At 43.8% G+C, this 19,901-nt stretch overlaps 1 protein-coding gene across 1 annotated transcript in view; it reads left to right on the top strand.

Annotated features, from left to right (window-relative positions):
- Positions 1-6,858, top strand: part of PLCXD3 (phosphatidylinositol specific phospholipase C X domain containing 3) — a 78,726-nt gene extending 71,868 nt beyond the window's left edge. Inside the window, exon 3 of the mRNA XM_080973072.1 lies at positions 1,764-6,858. Coding sequence (XP_080829198.1) covers positions 1,764-1,920 — 157 coding nt within the window. The 3' untranslated portion in view covers positions 1,921-6,858. The remainder of the gene's footprint in view (positions 1-1,763) is intronic.
- The last annotated feature ends 13,043 nt before the right edge of the window (positions 6,859-19,901 follow it).

Below are 19,901 nucleotides of genomic sequence, written 5' to 3'. Positions count from 1 at the left end.
CGCCCTGTTATTTATTCCGAGAAGAAAACTAGTACTGGCGCTTGGGGTGGGTGGGTATTTTGATGCAAACTTGAGGAATCATTAGGAACATTACAGGGATGATGAAGAAGAAGAGTTTGGATTTGATATCCCGCCTTTCACTCCCCTTCAGGAGTCTCAAAGCGGCTAACAATCTCCTTTCCTTCCTCCCCCACAACAAACACTCTGTGAGGTGAGTGAGGCTGAAAGACTTCAGAGAAGTGTGACTAGACCAAGGTCACCCAGCAGTTGCAGGTGGAGGAGCGGGGAAGCGAACCCGGTTCACCAGATTACGAGTCCACCGCTCTGAACCACTACACCACACTGTGATGGATCTTTCTCTGACTCTTCAAAGACCTTGGCTACCTGCAGGTTTTTGTATTGGGAAAGAGAAACACATTGGGCCAGACACATAATCCACTTTCTCTCCCCCTCTCCCCCTCTTTTTTAACAGCTAACCAGAAGGTGTTTATTGCTAATGTCAGGGTGTATAATGTAGCTGTTTTATGTTTCTAAGAGCATTCAGCCATGTGGGTATCTGCCATGCCACATGGGCTGTGCTTTCGCTGAATAAACTGCTTAATGAGGCCAATTACAGGGATGGAGGCACTGGGAATTACAAGGAATGGTAAACAAGACAAGGGACAAGGGACAAATTTGATTTTGTTTGAATTCTAATAAGGAACCACCTAATTCTCACTTCTCAAGCCAATATGTGAACCAAAACAATTCTATCTTTTGAAATTCGTCCTTCTCCAAATTTTGCGATGCAGTTCTCCAGCCAAACAAAAATGTACATATTAGGGGAAAGTGTGCATAACATGCACATATTAGTGAAAATGACTTTTAAAACGCATAATAGTGAAAATTGATAGCAATCATGTGTATAGTAATCAAAATTGCATACAAAATGTAGTTTATTGGCAGAAATTTGCACTAAAATGTTAACACATTTATATGAGGTGTTTGGTTTCTAATTTTTTTTTTTAAATTGCTGCAGGAATGTGAAGAATTGAATTTATGTTTGAGAAACTGAGAAACCCAAACTAATGGATCTATACATCCTTAAACAAATTTGTCCATCCTTAAACAAGACACACCACCTCCAGCCCAGGGAAAACACCAACTTGGTTTTTTTCTTCTCGTTGCCATGTACATATGGAATATTTTCATTAAAATGGTTCAGATTTTGGTTGTGATTTGAATTTTAAGATTATCTGTGGAAGGAAAAATATACTTTCCTACCTGTGAACTTCTCCTCTTGAGGAGAATTAAATGAAGTAGACTTTTGTTAAGTTGGATTCTCTGCTGCAAGTTTTCCAATTGTATTTGCTACCTCCATTTTTATTTATTTTTGAGACCTGGCCCATCAGGGTGGGGAACCGTTGGCCCTCCTGATGTTTCTGAACTTCAGTCAGAACATCAAAACCCAGAGAGCATCCAAAATGAAACAGAAAACAAAAAAGAACATTTCTCAAGATGCTGAGAATAAAATCCTTTCTCTCTCTCTCTCTCTCTCTCTCTCCTCCACCTGGCATCTTGAGGTACGTTGATGGGAGTTGGAGCCCAACAACATTGACAGGAGTTGTCACCATGTCTAAAACCATGGGAAGCCAATGCTGGTCATTGTAGATAACACTTAACTAGATGGGCTGATGGTTTGACTCAATGTAAGGCGCCTTGTTATGTCCCTGCACATTTGATGCTTTCAACGGTGGGTAATTTTTTCTCTTCTTCCTCCCCAGAGCTCTCCCCGCCATGATGCAGTGGGTCCAGACTCAGACACCGGGCGAAAGTGGTGTCAACATTGTCACTGCGGACTTTGTAGAACTTGGCGATTTTATCAGCACGATCATAAAACTGAACTACATCTTGGCTGAAGGTGAAGCTGATACGACTTGATAGTACCGTAATGTGTCCGACATGCTCTAAAGTGGAACTTATCTCCCTTAGTTGTGTTAGGTTGTAATCTTGTGGCACAGATTTTGCAAGCACATGCTGAATATTATTCTTTTCTTTTGGACATGCTGAGGACTTAGAAAGGATGAGGGGGGGAGAGAAAGAAAATGGGTTGTTGTTTTTCTACTTGGTCTGATCATTTCTTGACATTGATTAGCTTGTGTCTCATGAAACCCAACCAGGTTTCATTTACACAGTTATCTTATTCAAGAAAGCCATTCATAAATATTTCTCCAACAACCACATGTGGTTTTGGCCATATTGAGGATCATTCGCTATGCTTAACTTGTAACTGGCGTTCATGAATTGCCCTTTGTCCGTGCAGTAGATTCTCATTGTCTGCTGCTGAACAAGAACATTGTATAGTCTTATCCAGGTGCTCCATATATATATATAAATGTTTCAGAAATTGGTGGCATCAGGTTTGTTGAACTCAGGTGGGAGGGAAGGATATGGCATCGTAAAGAAAAGACCAGTCAAAAGTTAACAGTTGCAGTTACAATGCCTAATAACTTGCAGATTTCCTGAAATTTTTAAACATTTCAAATATATGTTGCTATTGCTTTTAAAAGAAGTTCCCCATTGTGAGTCTAATTCTGTCTTCTCCTGTGAGGGGCAGAAGGCCTGTCATAGACTTATGCACAGAGTTTCATTATGCAGTTTTAGAGGGTGACTCTACATTACCATTTGGAACGATGGCTTCCTGAGAAGTCAATTAAAAAAAATCATTATATTGATTTGTCACTTTAGTTAGTTAGTTAGTTAGTTATAAAATGCATTAACTGCCTTTGGGGAGTAGGAATGCAATGGAGCATCCAGGGAAAGGGCATGACTGGAATCTTGAATGGAAGCACTCCATGCTGCAGCGTTCTGTTGCAAACCCCATTTGTTAAGCTAAAATAAGCTTTTCTTGTCTGAATCAATGATGAAAAGCTATTCCTTCTAAAGCAGGAGTTTCCAAAATGTGGTCCATGAGCTTCATTCAGGTAGTGTGCAGCATGTCTGTGGATTTGTGTTTCAAGATGGGAGAAGGCACACCTATCCCATTAAATAATGGTACTGAATTTTAATTGTGTTTTTGTTGCTTCTTTTATTCCTTATATTGGATTTTATTGTACTACAGTTTGCATTCTATGGAATTCAAATTATAGTACTGTAAGCTGCAATATAGAAGAAACAAAAGAAGTAATTAAAAAATGCAATTAAAAGCTACAACAAGTAGCACCACACATTACAGTTGCTACAACAGGCAGAAAAAACAATAAGTGGTCCGCGAGGAGGGAGAGAACCACTGTTCTAGAGAAAGTTACAAAGGAAGACTGCCCCATGTTGTTCTTAAAGGAATATCCAAAATGTTTATATACTTGACCATGTGAGGAAGTACCTCACACATAAACATATCCTAGAATTCAGAGATATAGTTGGAAGATATGCAATCCTCCCCCCTCGGGCATTTTCCCTCATAGTACTCACAGGTATGAAGTACCAGTACTTCTTTTGTGGCCCATGGCAGCCAATTTGGGCTGGCACCTATGGTACTTTTATCAATATATACCAGCACCTCTTTTTTTAACCCCCCAAAAGAGAGAGCACATGATAAGTACCTCATAACATCATAAGACCTCATAACAGAACATGAAGAAGAGGTCTGATAATTTATTTGAATTTTCAGAGAAATCTGAGAAACAGCCTAGCTTAGTTGATCTACCAGCTGTTGCCCTGTCACGGGTCTTCTCAGTCTGTGGACACCATACGTAAATTCAGATCTTTCACAATCTTAGCCCCACTTCAACTATCTCTACTTTTTCACCTCTGGATCCCACATTACTCTATAATCTCATCCCTTTTCCTCTTTTAACTCTCCCCTCCCTTGCTTCACTATGACTGGAAAACCTTCAAGTCACTTCGATTGTCCCACTCAGTGGTGAAATGTTCGCTGTAATTCTAGACTCTCAGCTTAGTGGTTTTACAGGGAAGTTGTTTAGTGGGGTAAGACATATTATTCCACTTATTTCAAAATGTCAGCTGGGGATCCTACTGCTCATTCTGCTGAAGGGGACCCTAGATTTCTGCTCCAAAGTCCAGCCTTAACTGCACCTCCATTTCTGCTAGGACAACAGTAATGGGTGTGCAATATTCCCACATTCAGCAAATTGTGCTCCAGGGTAGCAAGATTCCAAGTTTCTTCCCTCCCTGAGGTTCCTTCTTTTAGTAATATCCCCAGATCTTGCTTCTATTCCCACCTGTCCAAACTCATTTGTGTGATGGATTATTGGGTCAGTGGTAAAGCACAGGATTTGCATGCACAAGGTTCCAATTTTGGTCTCTGGCATCTCTGGCAAAAGCAGGCGTGACCACAGACTATGCTTCTTGGCACTGACAGGAGTCAGAGTCCAACAACATCTGCAGGGTCACAGGTTCCCCCAGTCCCAAGTTACGGGGATCAGAAGGGTTGGTAGAAATCTTTGCCTCAAACTCTGCAGAGCCTCTGTCGGTCCCATTACTGGGAAAGACAGTCCAATGGTGTGACAGTAGAGAGTATCCTAGTCCATATATGAATGGATAGTTGCCCAGGTTTCCCCTGTGCTCATGCACTCAAGCAAATATCAGTTGTGGAGCTGGTGGGAAAGCTGCCAAAGGGGAGTTTCCCCAAGTCCACCATGACTAGTCTTTTGAGGAACCCCTGATAAACTTCCAAGGAATCCCATGGTTCCCCAAATCATAGTCTGAGAAAACCTTGGCCTTAGATGAATGACGACAAGAAAGATTAGACACTGAACATCTATGGGCTAATACTGTCAAATGTTCAAAGATGGCTAATCATCCAACATTGTCTGCTGAGTGGAGCGTATGAAACATCTCACCAACATCTGACACCAATTTTTCATGGGAAGAAGTGATGGGGGGGGGGATCAGTTGTTGTTATTTAAAAAAAAACTATTGGGAACAAACTTTCCAGAAGCAAGAATTATTCTGATCCAACACAGGAGCATAAGGAGCCTTCCGTAACAGTTGCTGACGCAGATATGCTACCAAACGTACAACTGGATGGATTTCTCCACCCACATTTTCATGCATATCCAACATCTACGTTGAGACATCATTGGATGCGAATTAGGAATCTGCACCCAGAATTATCAGGTGTTGAGTATAGCTAAAGCCAGGGATGTTTTTCAGCTGGAACTTGTCAGAATTCAGTTCCAGCACCTCTCAGGTTGGCGCCATTGCCATTGTAAGAGAACAAGGGAGGCTTCATGGTGAGTTCCAGCACCACTTTTTCTAGAAAAGAGCACTGGCTAAAGCCAATATGTTTAGGGATGGGTATCTCTCTGTGTGGTTGTGGTTGTTTGGCCGAATCCCGTATTTCCATTTTAACACCCATTCAAATCCAGTGTGATTTATTTTTTTACTGGTTCAGTGGAATGTTCATAAATATTCCCTTCTGGTGTTGTAGGACAACAAAACACAGCTGCCTATTGTGCACCTGAGAAGAGGGCTTGGGGAACCTTTGGCCCTCCAGATGTTGCCAGACTCTGGCTCCCATCAGCCCCAGACATCCCATCAACCCAACGTCAGGGCTGACTGACTCCTGACAACATCAAGAGGACCACAGGTTCTCCATTTCTGCCTTAGGCTGTACACACATTACCAGCTGCCAGTCATTCTTTTTCTCAATGTAGATTGAAGCTGGTTTGGGGGAGAATGCCTCAAAACACAGTATGCTGTTAGAAATGACAAGGTAGATAAAGATCATGTGTATACCGCTTCCCCAACCAGCAGTGGGAGCAGACTGAGTGCAGAGTAAAAGCAGGAGTGTGTACACAGCCTTAGAGCAAGCAATTCTGAAGATGGATTGTCAGTCTGCTTTACAGAACAGCTTCAGTGTACTTTATTTCAAATAGGACACCTGGAGGGACAAGCCCAGCTGCCTGAACGCTGTCCTTTGTGTGGACCGTAAGAGCTCAGCCAATAACTAGTCTAGCTTCTTTTACAGTGAAGCAAAAGCTAATTGTGTATTATACAATATGTGTGGCATAACTCTGCAGTAGCTTCTGTGTTTACATTGTTCTGAACTGTTCCCGTTTACCTGCCGACAAAAAAAGAAAGATCAAATGCGCTGTATACTCTGTAAAATGTATTGATTACCAATTTGTTAAGAGTTCAGTGATTCTTTCTTCCCCCAGCTCATAATTTTGAAATTGTGCCAGTGTTCCTGTAAGTTTTCACGTTTGTGTTTGTGTGTATGTATGTGTTCAGGGGTGTGGGGTGTGTACTACGTTGTACAATATATGAGAATTAGCAACTTCAGCCTCAATGGAAAGGGTAGTTGTGTTATCTTCCTTAACGCTACAAATGTTCCAGCTTGTGAAATCTTGAAGTTTCATGTGTGCTTGAGGATTAATGTATTTGGGCTGAGATCCAGAGAGCTCTTTAATAGAAAGACTTCTTTAAAAACCATTGAGTGCATGGATCTCTTGAAGCTCCCTAGATCTCACTCCTAGGGTTTGGTTGCTTTCCTTCTTAGTACGCAAGTTTTAATTGTAAAGATTTAAGAAAAATGAATGTTTGCTTTTTTTAAAAAAAAAAATCAAAACAATGTCAAATATACAACCACAAATCTTACAATGGAATGAATTTGCAAGGATTGATTTGCAGGTTTCATGATAATTAAATTTGAAATTCAGCATAATCTGTGTTTCACTGCCAGGTTTCAAACGTGGGAAGGAGAGAGGGAGGCCGGGTTTTGTGACACTGAAACCAAAGTCAGATACCAAAAATTCTAGTTTTATTCCTGACACTTGGGATATAATATTTTAAAACAAACATAAATACATGCCTACACTATGCTAGGTTTGTTTTTCAATGTTCTGAATATTATAGCTATTATAGATAGGGGGGGATTTGTCAAATTTCAAATGGAATGGAAAAAATTACTTCCACTCTAATTTATACAGCCAAGTCACACAACCTCTTTAAATAATTCAGATGGTGCATTTGTCACAAACAATGAAGGGAATCACCAAACAAAAAAGGAAGCAGTTTTCATTCTGACACATTTCAAACACTGGTGTTCTGTCCTCATCATTGAACCCATGCCTCTCCTTCAGTGGGTGATAACCAACCAAGTCATATACAGAGTAGACCCATTTAAAATCAATAGACAACTTCATTGATTTCAGTGGGTTCACTCTAAGTAACACTGGGTATCCCACAGTATGCACTAACTTCTTTTTACCTAATTCAAGTACTGTATTTTTCGCCCTATAGGACGCACTTTTTCCCCTCCAAAAATGAAGGGGAAATGTGGGTGCATCCTATGGGGTGAATACAGGCTTTCGCTGAAGCCTGGAGAGCGAGAGGCTCTCGCTCTTCAGGCTTCAGGAAGCTCTGCGCAACCCTCCGGAGCCCGGCGCGAAGCCGTGCCGGGCTCCGGAGGTTTGCGCAGAGCTGCCTGCCCTCCCGGGGTCCGCGCAGCTCTGCGTGACCCTCCGGAGCCCAGCGCCAAGCCGCGCTGGGCTCCGGACGGTCAAGCAGAGCTGCCTGCCCTCCCAGGGTCTGCGCAGCTCTGCGCGACCCTCCGGAGCCTGGCGCCAAGCCGCGCCGGCCTCTGGAGGGTCGCGGAGAGCTGCCTGCCCTCCCGGGCTCCGTGCAGCTCTGCGCATCGCTCCGGAGCCCGGTGCCAAGCCGCGCCGGGCTCCGGAGGGTCGCGCAGAGCTGCCTGCCCTCCCGGGGTCTGCGCAGCTCTGCGCGACCCTCCGGAGCCCAGCGCCAAGCTGCGCCGGGCTCCGGAGGGTTGCGCAGAGCTGCCTGCATTAGGAAGCCTCAGCGTGCCTGGGCTTCGCACAGCTGTCCGCAAGCCTGGGTAGACTGGCGCGGCTCCCTAGGCTTGCGGATAGCAGGCTCTTCTGGGGGCTGGGGTCGGGGGAAGCTCGGGCTTCCCCCGCGCCAGCCCTGTGCCTGGGGGGAAAATATTTTTTTTCCCTTTATTCCCCCCCCAAAAAAAAACTAGGTGCGTCCTATAGGGCGGTGCATCCTATGGGGCGAAAAATACGGTACTCTAGCAACATTTTAGTGCCAACTGCCCCCCACCCAACGATATCAAGTCTGGAATGGGTGGGAGTGGAAGTCAGTTGGCCAGCCATTTCACTGAAGTTCTGAGCAGAAGTGAAAACTGAGTCTGGTGTTTCTTTCACAGGGAGAAAAATTGATTCAGGCTATAATCCTAAATTCACTTACTCAACACAGTGGGACTTGCGTCTCTATCAACATCCACTTCTAAGTAGACATGACTAAGGATAAGATTACAATCCTGTGCATATTCACATGGGAGAAGACTCTGAGATTTACTTCTGAGCATAGGCTTGTAGTACACCTTCTATTTTTTGAAAACCCACTTCTTGAATTAGGAGTCAATATAGTCCTGCTACCAAAATTCAACTGAAGATAATGCCATTCTTATTTGCAAATCATCATCATCATCATCATCTTTATTTATTGCCCACACTTCACCCTAAGGTCCCAGAGTGGGTTACAACAATTAGAATACAACATTAAAAACAATTAAAAACACCTTACAACCACAGAAACAAGATGAGTCCTTTTGTGAAAGCGTTCACTGAGGCCAATTCAAATTTCGGTAGGTGGCAGCAGTTGTCACAAGGTAAGTACTTTGTGTGGGGCTGCGCATGAGTGCCAGGCAATCGTCCCTCCAGCTATTAGAAACATATGAAAATAAAGGGATGCCCTAAGCATGGAATTAACCACCACCACAATGGCTGACCACAACTGTAAGCTGCAGATTGAAGCCCCATTCCCGCACCTAGTCAGGTACCCTTGCTTTCAGTGACCTTAAGGAAGTCTTACTTCACGCAGGGTGGTGGCCTGGTCCTTAAATGGGTCTGCTTCATAAGCAGGAAATTATGTGGCGCTGCCATGCTTTTGATGATAGAATCATAGAATTGTAGAGTTGGAAGGGACCACAAGGGTCATCTAGTGCAACCCTCTGCCCAATGTGGGGTTTGAAACCACAACCTTGAGATTAAGAGTCTCATGCTCTACTGACTGAGCTGCTGTTTCCAAAGCAGGACTTTTCTATGGTTGGATTCCAACTCTCACCAGTCTCAGCCAGCATAGCTGATGCTTGAAAATGATGGGACTATTACAGGCAGAAATACCTGCTAAACCACCATTCATTGCCATTAAGAACATTGGTCCTGGCCAAGTTAAAGGCATGTTGTATGTACAAGAACTTTGGGAGTAAGTCCTATTGAGATTTGCTTCCAGCTAAATGTATCAGGCCAAGTGCTGCATTGAAAGTGGTGAGACATGTCAGTTGCACATCTTGTGACTGGCTTATTGCACTCAATGGGTGCATCTGCAATGAACTGTAGCTGGGTTGGGGTTATAATGATTGACACCATCATCAGTTTATTGCAGTCAACAGACCAGAAATAAACTATACATTGCACCATGCAGTACTAATTATTGTCAACAAGAAAATCCAAATGGAATTTTTTTTCCTGACGGGACAGCATTAATCCCTAAACCCCTTAGTTTCCTTCTTTCTCCAAGAAAACACATGCTCAAAGCATCAGAGTGACTGGATTTTATTTGGATGAGAATTGTGGATGTGTTAAGTTGGCTCAAATTGCAAATGTGTACCAAAGGTTCACACGGCTGCACCTGATTTTCTCATTCTTTTAGAATCTGGGTGCTTTAGTAAACGTTGCATTTCTTAAAAACAAAAACAAAAAAACGCGCCTACAGTTCTGTATAGCAAATGTGGATTTTTATTAAAAGAATGTGTATTTAATGTAAAGACAACGGCGACAACCGAGTTTATTTGTATTCAGTGAAATGTTAATAAAGCCCTGGTACCCATCAGATGGCTTTGGGTGGTTTCTTCCGTTCTTAAACATGGCAAAGTCCATATTAATATACGATACACTTCACTTTACCCTGTTTAGACATTCTTTCAGGAGAAACAGCCTGTTCTACAGTCGAAAATCCACTGGGATGTTTCTCTTAATGTTAACTTGATGTTTTTACTTCATCTGCAATTTCCACCTGTTCAATCTAGCCCTCCCTTCTGGAGCAATATGTTTGCGCCATATTCTACATGGCAGCCCCTCAGATATTGGAAGGCACCTCTCATGTGTGTCCCTAATCTTCTCTGTGCCAGGCCAAATGTTTTAATGAGTCCTCTTACTGACTGAGATCTTCCAGCTCTGTTTGAAAGGTAAGTCTACACCAGGTGATCTGCTTTGTATTTGTATTGTTTTCTTTCTTTCTTTTTTACTACCCAGACTGCTGCTCCAGAATTCCAAGAACCCCTGAAAACTGAGGATTTTGAAAGGTTCTGTTCACCATTTTGATTCAAAATGGTGTCCAACTGTTTCCAAGCAATGATTTCCTGTCAAATTTGGTTATGGGGGGTCCAAATGTCTAGCAAACAGATAAACAAAACAAACAAGTTTCCAAAATGCAGATAAAGGTTTTGTATGCTGCATATATCTATCGTGCCTTTTGCTCAGGGTGTTTAAGGTCCTTTACCTTTGAAAATACTAATGCACCAAAGTCTTTCATATGCCTCTTGCAGACTGCATGCCATGGTTTCTGTTAAGTTGTGGGTGAACATATCAAACAGCTCTTGTTTATTCACAAGCCATAACAGAACTGAACTGAAATGAAGGGTTCAGCCAGCCTTTTTATATAGAGCTTCACTACAATGCAACTGTAACAACTTTCTGTAACTATCCAATCACTGAACGTCACTTTCAATCCCTTATTTGCATATGTGGACCTGAGTGAAAACTATCTACAGTATCCTCCTGCTAGCCCAGGGTGAGAACTTCAGTACATAACAGTTTCCTCATTTTCTGTCCCCATACTTCCCAACTGACCCCCGTAATCATGAGGACTACAATCCGATGCACACGCAAAATGTGCAAAAGTGATGCTAATTTGCACACACAGGCCGCATGCTCTGCAGAGAACTCACGGAGCCTTGTCTGTCGTACTTTCCACTTTTTAATCTAGGTTGCCATTTTTGTCCGAGCAAATGGAAAACGTAGCAAGCATTTAGCACGAAGACTATCTGAAAGCAAGAGGAAAACCACTTCAGCAGAACTGGAGCACAAGAACAATTGTATGCTCTCCTTCGCAATGCACATCTACAGAAACACACACACACACAGAGAGCGAGAGAGCGAGAGAGAGCGTTTTATAGGTCATTGCACAAAATGTAATTGAATTGTTTCCATCGCTTGCTTTTGTCGAAGTGATGGGTCTCACTCCCTGTTTGTGCTCTCGAGTTCATGGTTTCAGGCTGCGCTTTAAGAACGGCTCTGTTATGAATTACGAGATGTGGCAATTTGCTGGTGGCATTGATTCAAGCAATCTCAATGCAAATTAGCTCTGGTGGCAAAAGGTGAAGGCGAACTAATAAAGCGGCCTGGCTGCCCACTTCTTATCGCACGGAGGCTGGTGGTGCTGCATACAGATGAGGCCGCCGAACGTCGATAACAATGTTCTGCTGTGACTAAATTAATTAAAACCTGGTTTTATAGCTTTCTCCCGGGATTAGGGAGGAAATTGATCATTGTTCAAATTCATAAATTCCCAAACAGCTCAGCAAAATAATATTTAAGCATTTAATCTTCCAGCCGTGGTGCTTTGGCATTTCTTAGCCATGTACAAAACCGGGCGCTGCAAGGTGGTGCAGAAGCGTGGCTTCCTGTGGCCATCTTCAAAACTCTTGAGGGGCTGTCTTGCAGGAGATGGAACTAGCTTCAGGGAGCAACAGTGAGGGGCAGTGTGGTGGGGCAGAGCTGTCTTCCTGTCACCGCCACTGCTGCAATTATTATCGCTGTTGTTGGCTTCCTAATCATGCTCTGTTGTGAACTGTCAGGACAATGGGGATGAAAAAGAGGATCCTGAATGTGTGATATATTTCAATCTACAGAAGCTACTGAATCTCCTGGTATGCCCCGCGGAGGACCTTAAGGTCCATAAATAGCAACACCCTAGAGGTCCCGAGCCTTAAGGAAGTTGATTAGCCTCAACCAGAGTCAGGGCCTTTTCAACACTGGCTCCGGCCTGGTGGAACACTCTGCCTCATGAGACCAGGGCCCTGCAGGATCTGATTTCTTTCCACAGGGCCTGTAAGACAGAGTTGTTCCACCTGGCCTTTGGCTTGGAATCAATTTGATTCTCTCTCCCCTCTTTCTTTCTTTTTTCTTGAGAGCCAGTGTGGTGTAGTGGTTAAGAGCGGTAGTCTCATAATCTGGGAACCAGGTTCGCGTCTCCGCTCCTCCACATGCAGCTGCTGGGTGACCTTGGGCCAGTCACACTTCTCTGAAGTCCCTCAGCCTCACTCACTTCACAGAGTGTTTGTTGTGGGGGAGGAAGGGAAAGGAGAATGTTAGCTGCTTTGAGACTCCTTAAAGGGAGTGAAAGGCAGGATATCAAATCCAAACTCTTCTTCTTCTTCTTTTCCTGTGATGAGGCTGCATTTTTTAATGTTGTTTTTTAATCTTGTTTTTAAGTTGTATTTCAATCAACTTGTTTTTATTATTGGTTGTTAGCCACCCTGAGCCTGGTCTTAGCTGGGGAGGGCAGGGTATAAATAAAATTATTATAATTATTATAATTATTATTATTATTATTATTATTATTTATTATTATTATTATTATTATTATTATTATTATTATTTGCATCTAAAATGGATTTGGGGTCAATTTTTGCATCTCTGCTGTTGAAGAGCGTGCCTGGGGAGAATTGCTTTCCACTAAACCCATAATGCAGTGTAAATACAAGATAATATGAACGCATATGAATGTTGTGATCCTACAGTGGTGCCCTGGTGGCAGGACACAAAAACCGCTCGACTCTGCTTTGGTGTGTTGTGGCTCACATGTTTGTTTCAAGCAAATTTGATTAAGGAATATAAAACCATTTCCATTGATGAAAGAGTTCTTCAGAATGCACTGGGGATGGTGCCAGTTTGTGTAACTGTTTCTGTGTTTCATACTGGCGGCAACAGAAGCAGAACCTCCCAGCGTTAAAGAGTTCTCATTTCAAAAGGTGGGAGAGAGATGGCAGTCAGTTGCTTTTTCCTCCTAATATGGCACATTTCAGCTCAGCATTTGCCCTGCATGATGAGGCACGCTTGGCAACATCTGTGATAGCCTAGCAGAGTTGAAACAAAGGAGGAAAATGTGAAGGATCATGCCAGTCAGAACACCATGGACCAAAAATCTTAGAAATGGAAGGTGCTTTTCAACCCAGATATAATAATTAAAAATAAATAAATCATGAAACAAGCGAATAGTCTGAACTTGACCCTGAATGAAACATGTTCACCCAAGTCCTTTCCAGAGCAACTCTGTTTTGTGCAATTTTCATCCAGACATGTTGAAAATGCTTTGCTTGCCAGAAAACAACATGAAGACAACTATTGAGGTTTGCTTATACTGCAGAGGGAAATGGCAAAGTTATTCTAATCATGCAGTATGTGGGCATTTGTAGCCAAGTGTACACCTGCGCTCTCAGCCTATGATCTGCATAGCATTTTGATAAATTGGTGTGCTCAGCTCATACAGAAACAGAGGCGTATTGGGGTCCACAGTCTACAATTCTCCATGCCCTGCTTCGCTGCCTAACCAGATCATACCTACATCAGCCAATTTTTTGAGCTGAAAGAGAGAGAGAGCATAATATTTTTTTAAATAAAAATTGCAATCAAAATAGAGAGAAATGTCACAGGAGATGACAAGGAAGGCAGGCAACATTGCCAATTCCCACTTCTCACTATGGGGCTCAAGAATGTGAGAAGTTAATAGTCAAGACAGCTTAGGAAGAACTGTCAGCCACAACTGCCTAAGAGCCTTCCATGTGGGGATCCTAACAAGGACGAGGCGACTCCAGCGGTGAAGAGAGGGAGGCAAGAGAGGAAAAGTGAAGGCGAGGATTGAGGTGTTTTTAATTGAGCACACAAACCGAAGAAGGGTCGGAGAAGAGAGCAGCGCGTGAGTTCAGAAATACAATAGCAGGCCAAATTCATTCCGGCCGGTGTTATTTTTCTGGAAAAAGAGGTGCCAGAACTCATCATGAACACCTCCCTTGTTCTCTTAGAATAGCAATGGCGCCCACCTGAGAGGTGCCGGAACTGAGTTCCAGTGAGTTCCAGCTGAAAAAAAAGCCCTTTCATACTAGGATTGCCCCAGCTATTGTAAGCTGTCCTCAATCTATGGCAGGCATAGCCCACAATATGCCCTTGAGATGTTGTTAGACATATAATACAGACATATAATACCTTGGGCCAGGCTGGTTGGTGCTGATAGGAGTTGTAGTTCAGCAATAACTGGAGAACATTACATTGGCTACCCTAATACCAGAAAGGGTTACTTCCGGGTTTCACCACTCGCGCATGCGCAGAAGCGGCTAATCACAACCTGCGCATGCGCAGACGCACTGCTGCGGATTTCACCCTTTTCATGTTGCAAATGGGCCTCCGAAACAGATCCCGTTCACAACCAGAGGTACCACTGTATAGGATATAAACAGGTATAAACAGGTAATTTATAAACAGGTAATTTATTAGTTCCGCTTATACCCTCCACTTCCTTAGGCTGAAGCAGCTTACATGGGACTCCCAGTTATCTACCACACAGGGATTCATCAGACATTTCCACCTCATGATGCAGGAACATAGGAAACTTCCTTATACCCGTTGGGTCCATCCAGCTCAGTATGATCTACACGGATTGGCAGAATTTCAGACAGGGCTTTGAACTACCTGGAGATGCCAGGAATTGAACCTAGGACCTTGGTAGAGCATTCAAAACTGATGCTTCCCCATTGCCCTTCCCCGGGTACTTTGGCATCAACTGCTCCCAGATAATTCTGTGAGCCCAGTAAGTAAGAGTACCACCATGCTGTATACTGGCTTACATGCTTGTTGAAGTTCTTTCTAAATTAACTCACTACTATTTGATTGTCGCAATCTGTGAAGCAGTGTGTGTGGGTCTCTGGGCACAATTAAAGGCAATTAACATAATTACATGGGGCTGAGTTACTTGTGATGCTCCAGATGCTATCAGGGCTTGATGCTTCCTGATGCTATTAGCTGCAGACTGCTTCTTTACAGGGGCCTAAAGGGGCAAAAAGAGGGAGCTCCTACTGCACTCCAACCTCAGCTTGATAAGTCTTCAAGTTCCCTTAAAGAGGCAGTTGCAATCTCTCTCCGTCTTCTTCCAAAGGTCTTGAAGGTCTTTTTGAATAGTTTCTCAGCCAGGCAAAAAAGGGGGAAATGATGAAATTGACTAATAAAAAATAGGCTGGTTGGTGTAAGAAATGAAATTGACTTATAAAGGATGAAGCTGACTTATCCATCATTAGTCAAAATAATGTAGTTGATAGAGATTTGGCCTTCAGCTGCTGGGCCCATTCAACTTGGCTATAGTAGTCACTGATGATCTTAGGGCCTTTTCTGCATTAGTGCTCATGAGGGCAGTTATACACTGTCCTGCTTTCAATGCCATTTGTGCTTTCAGATGTTTTGGTTTAGACATACTGCTTTGTTTCCACTCAGTGAATGTCCCAGAACTTCCAACTGAAACCCTGCAACATGACAGATGGTACATTTTATTTTTCAATCCACTTTTACTGTACCGGAGTGCAAGAGCGCCTCTCCAGACCAGCAATAATGCAGTGACATTGGGGAAATCATAGTACAAGAACTAATAAAGCAGAATGACATGTGGACTATTTGATATAAATTCATCACTAATGCAGCACCCAGGGGACGCGGGTGGCGCTGTGGGTTAAACCACAGAGCCTAGGACTTGCCGATCAGAAGGTCGGTTTGAATCCCCGCAACGGGGTGAGCTCCCGTTGTTCGGTCCCTGCTCCTGCCAACCTAGCAGTTGGAAAGCACGTCAAAGTGCAAGAGAAATAGGTACCGCTCAGGTGGGAAGGTAAACGGCATTTCTGTGTGCTGCTCTGGTTCACCAGAAGCGGCTTAGTCATGCTGGCCACATGACCCAGAAGCTGTACACCGGCTCCCTCGGCCAATAAAGCGAGATGAGCACCGCAACCCCAGAGTCGTCCGCGACTGGACCTAATGGTCAGGGGTCTCTTTACCTTTAATGCAGCACCCAGCAAAAGATCACTCTCCTCTCCTCCCCTGACTCAGTTTCTCCAGAAGGATAACACGGTTGATGGTATTGAAAGCCACTGAGAGGTAGAGGAGAATTAACCGGGACACATTTCCCCTGTCTCTGTCCCAACGGAAGCCATCACACAGGATAACCAAAGCAGCTTCTGTGCCAAAATCGCAATTGAAATGCATGTAGAAAATCTTATATTATGGATGTGACCCCAAATTGAAAAATTCTAGGAAGATAGAGCAATGGAAATTGAAGTAATGACTGACTATATTTTATGCATGGACTCTCTAATTTTACTCTTGGAACCCTATATGAAAGTGTAAATTAATACCGTGAGTAGACACACAGCTCCTTTACTTGGGTCTTGTGGCAAAGTGGTGGTGGTGGGTTCTTGTGAAATCCCATGAGATCTCACAGAGCTCTTGAGAGATCTCATGGAGTGCACAAAAACTCCTGAGATCTTGCTGGAAGCCACCACTGCTCCGCCTCTACTCAGCCAGTGGCAGAGGCAACAGGCTGGGCAGGTGTCCTCAGGGGCACCACCTCTTGGCATTCCTCCACCTGAGGGGGCTGCCTCATGGGCGGGCCAGCTCTGCTTGTAGGCCACCCCCTGCCTGATGCAGGAACCACAGGTCTTATTTGGACTGTAGATGACAGGGACTGAACCTGGGGCCTTCTGCATGAACTTTATGAATGAAGAGTCTACAAAGCCATGTAATAATTCAAAAACCACTGCCAGGTTCTAGGATTGGCAACTTCTCCCACCCCACCTGACCCAGCCTTGCTCTTGTGCCTTTAAAGGTAAAAGGTAAAGGACCCTTGGATGGTTAAGTCCAGTCAAAGGTGACTATGGGGTTGTGGCGCTCATCTTGCTTTCAGGCCAAGGGAGCTGGCGTTTGTCCACAGACAGCTTTCCGGGTCATGTGGCCAGCATGACTAAACTGCTTCTGGCGCAATGGAACACTGTGACAGAAACCAGAGCGCACGGAAACGGCGTTTACCTTCCCTCCACAGCGGTATCTATCTACTTGCACTGGCATGCTTTCAAATGGCTAAGTTGTGTCTTTACAGTGGTACCTTGGGTTAAGAGCTTAATTCATTCTGGAGGTCTGTTCTTAACCTGAAACTGTTCTTAACCTGAAGCACCACTTTAGCTAATGGGGCCTCCAGCTGCGGAGAGCTTCTGTTCTCATCCTGAAGCAAATTTCTTAACCCAAGGTAATATTTCTGCGTTAGCGGAGTCTGTAACCTGAAGCGTATATAACCTGAAGGGTATGTAACCTGAGGTACCACTGTATTAGCTATCTGACACACAGAAATGTAGCAGTTGACTTCCTCTTTCACCTTCCTTATCTCTATGCCAGGAAAATCTGTACCTGTTGAAGTTCTGATATGTCGGTCTGCAGCTTTCTTTCTTTCTTTCTTTCTTTCTTTCTTTCTTTCTTTCTTTCTTTCTTTCTCTGTGCTTCCTTCTCTTGTCTGCTCAGCAAAAGAAAAAGAAAAAAGCAATCAGTGGGCTTATTTTGAATATTGCAATAATAATATAAAAAATGTACATGCCAAACATCCCTATAAGATGATTACGGCTTTTGCTGTTAAAACCCTTCTAAAGCTTTTCCATGTTTCATTGCACTGCATTAATCTAGGTGCTATGAATGCGGCGGCTCCCCCGCTAATGAGTTTTTCCCCATCTTTTCTAAATGGCAAGAGGTAAGCGTATACCTTTGCAGATAGTGAAGCCTGAAAGGGCTTGAATTGGTCGTGATGTTCTGGCGTTGTTTTCCTCCACTTCCCCAGCTGCTGCCAAATAATTTGCAGTTCAGGAAAGGCTAATGGAGCCATAAACAAAGCACAGATGCCACCGTGACTTTTTTTATTGCGCCGCATTATGGAAACGGTCCTCTGGATATTTCTGCTGCCGAGCCAGTGGGTGGGAGATGCCTGCCAGAAGTCATAGCGATAAGTTAGTGCATTTCCACCCAGAGACTTTGCTGGGCCCCATATGCACCAACATTCTCTACTAGCAGCTGGTGAGTTCTTTAACAGGCTATCAAATGACCATCTTTGAGCTGGGAGTTCAGATCAGATCAAAGATCAGATCAAAGATGTTGAGTTGTAGCCAAGCCTGCTGTTTCTCTGGTGAAGCAGATGCCCCTTTGCTCAGTAGAACTCCCCCTTCATCTCCCCTACAGCTCCTCACCACCCCACACCACCCCATGCACTCTCAAAGTCTGTTCCAGAGGTTTGGAGGGGGTGCTTCTGGACCATATTTGGGGGAGAGGAGAGGAAGGGGAGGCCTTGTGGCTTGACTGGAACTCTGCTTGTGTTGCATGAGAAATCACCCCACTGTGCCTGTCTTGCCTTTTCTACAACTCACCTACGAACAGATTCATAATTTTCTAGAAGGTCAGTCAGGTGACTTCAAAATTAGATGGCTGCTGGCTGATGCAAACCAGTTTGCTAGAGTTTGGATTTGATATCCCGCTTTATCACTACCTGAAGGAGTCTCAAAGCGGCTAACATTCTCCTTTCCCTTCCTCCCCCACAACAAGCACTCTGTGAGGTGAGTGAGGCTGAGAGACTTCAGAGAAGTGTGACTAGCCCAAGGTCGCCCAGCAGCTGCATGTGGAGGAGCGGAGACACGAACCCGGTTCCCCAGATTACAAGTCTATCACTCTTAACCACTACACACACCTTCAAGATAGCATTATATTCCCTTGTAGTGGTCAGAAAGTGACAGGCTTTGACCCCAGATGGTGTCAACTGCCTTTTAAAAAGTAAATGAGCATTTTGTGTTGGTGACTTGCCATTCTGAATATGCCTATGCTTAATTCATTCTTGGATTAGGTTGTTGCTACATGTTTTCTAGCCATTGGTCGCAAACAATAAAAATCTGATGGATAACATCGGCGGTTGGGGTGTTGTCAGCCACTCAGAGCACAATCCCATTTGCAAATTTATTCCTGGCATCTCCAAGCACAGCTGAGAAACATTCCCTGCCTGAAATCTGGGACAGTCACTGCCAGTCAATGTTGACAATCCTAAGCTAGATGGACGCATTGTCTCACTCACCCTAAGACAACATCTTAGGTCTTAAGCTTTTTTAAAAAAAAATAGTAATAATAATAACAACAATTTTTCAAGAGACAGGAAGAGGCAGGAGATCTGGGGAGCTGTACAAAAGACTTGGGGTTCACCCCATCTCCAATGGCCCTACCTGGTAGAATACTTTTGCCAATGTTAACTCATTTTATGCTCTCATTCACAACAATAATGTAAGTAGGAGAGAGGTCCTAATCCTAACTCACCCCTCCTACAACCTGGGCAAATTAAGAACAATGGTGGGCCATTAAGGAATATGCTTCTAAAATTCCAAGTTCTTTTTGCTGTTGTGTAGAAGATTTTTGCAGAAAAGCTGCTGGCTGCTTCTGTCCAGTGTCAAATTGCATCTGTTTTTTGAGAAGCATGTGGTTCAATGGTACAGGGTATACAAAAGGTTCCAGGTTTAATTTCTGGCATGCCCAGGTAAGGCTTTCAATGCACTGTGTCTGAAATCCTAAAAGCCCCCCTTCTTTACCTCAGAGCAAGACCCATTGAATTCAATATGATTTACCTCTGAGTAGGCAGGATTGGGATTACACTATCAGTTCATGGCCCCTGGCAGATTGACCATGAGTCAACTATGGCCCTCAGCTGGAAAAGGTGAGTCATCTTGAGATATCTAGATAGTAAATGAGTAAGTAAATAAGGTC

This window comes from Podarcis pityusensis, assembly GCF_964106645.2.
Source record: "Podarcis pityusensis genome assembly, chromosome: 11".
Classification (NCBI taxonomy): Eukaryota; Metazoa; Chordata; class Lepidosauria; order Squamata; family Lacertidae; genus Podarcis; species Podarcis pityusensis.
Note: the sequence above shows the minus strand (reverse complement) of the source record. Positions and strands in the feature narration are given on the sequence as shown.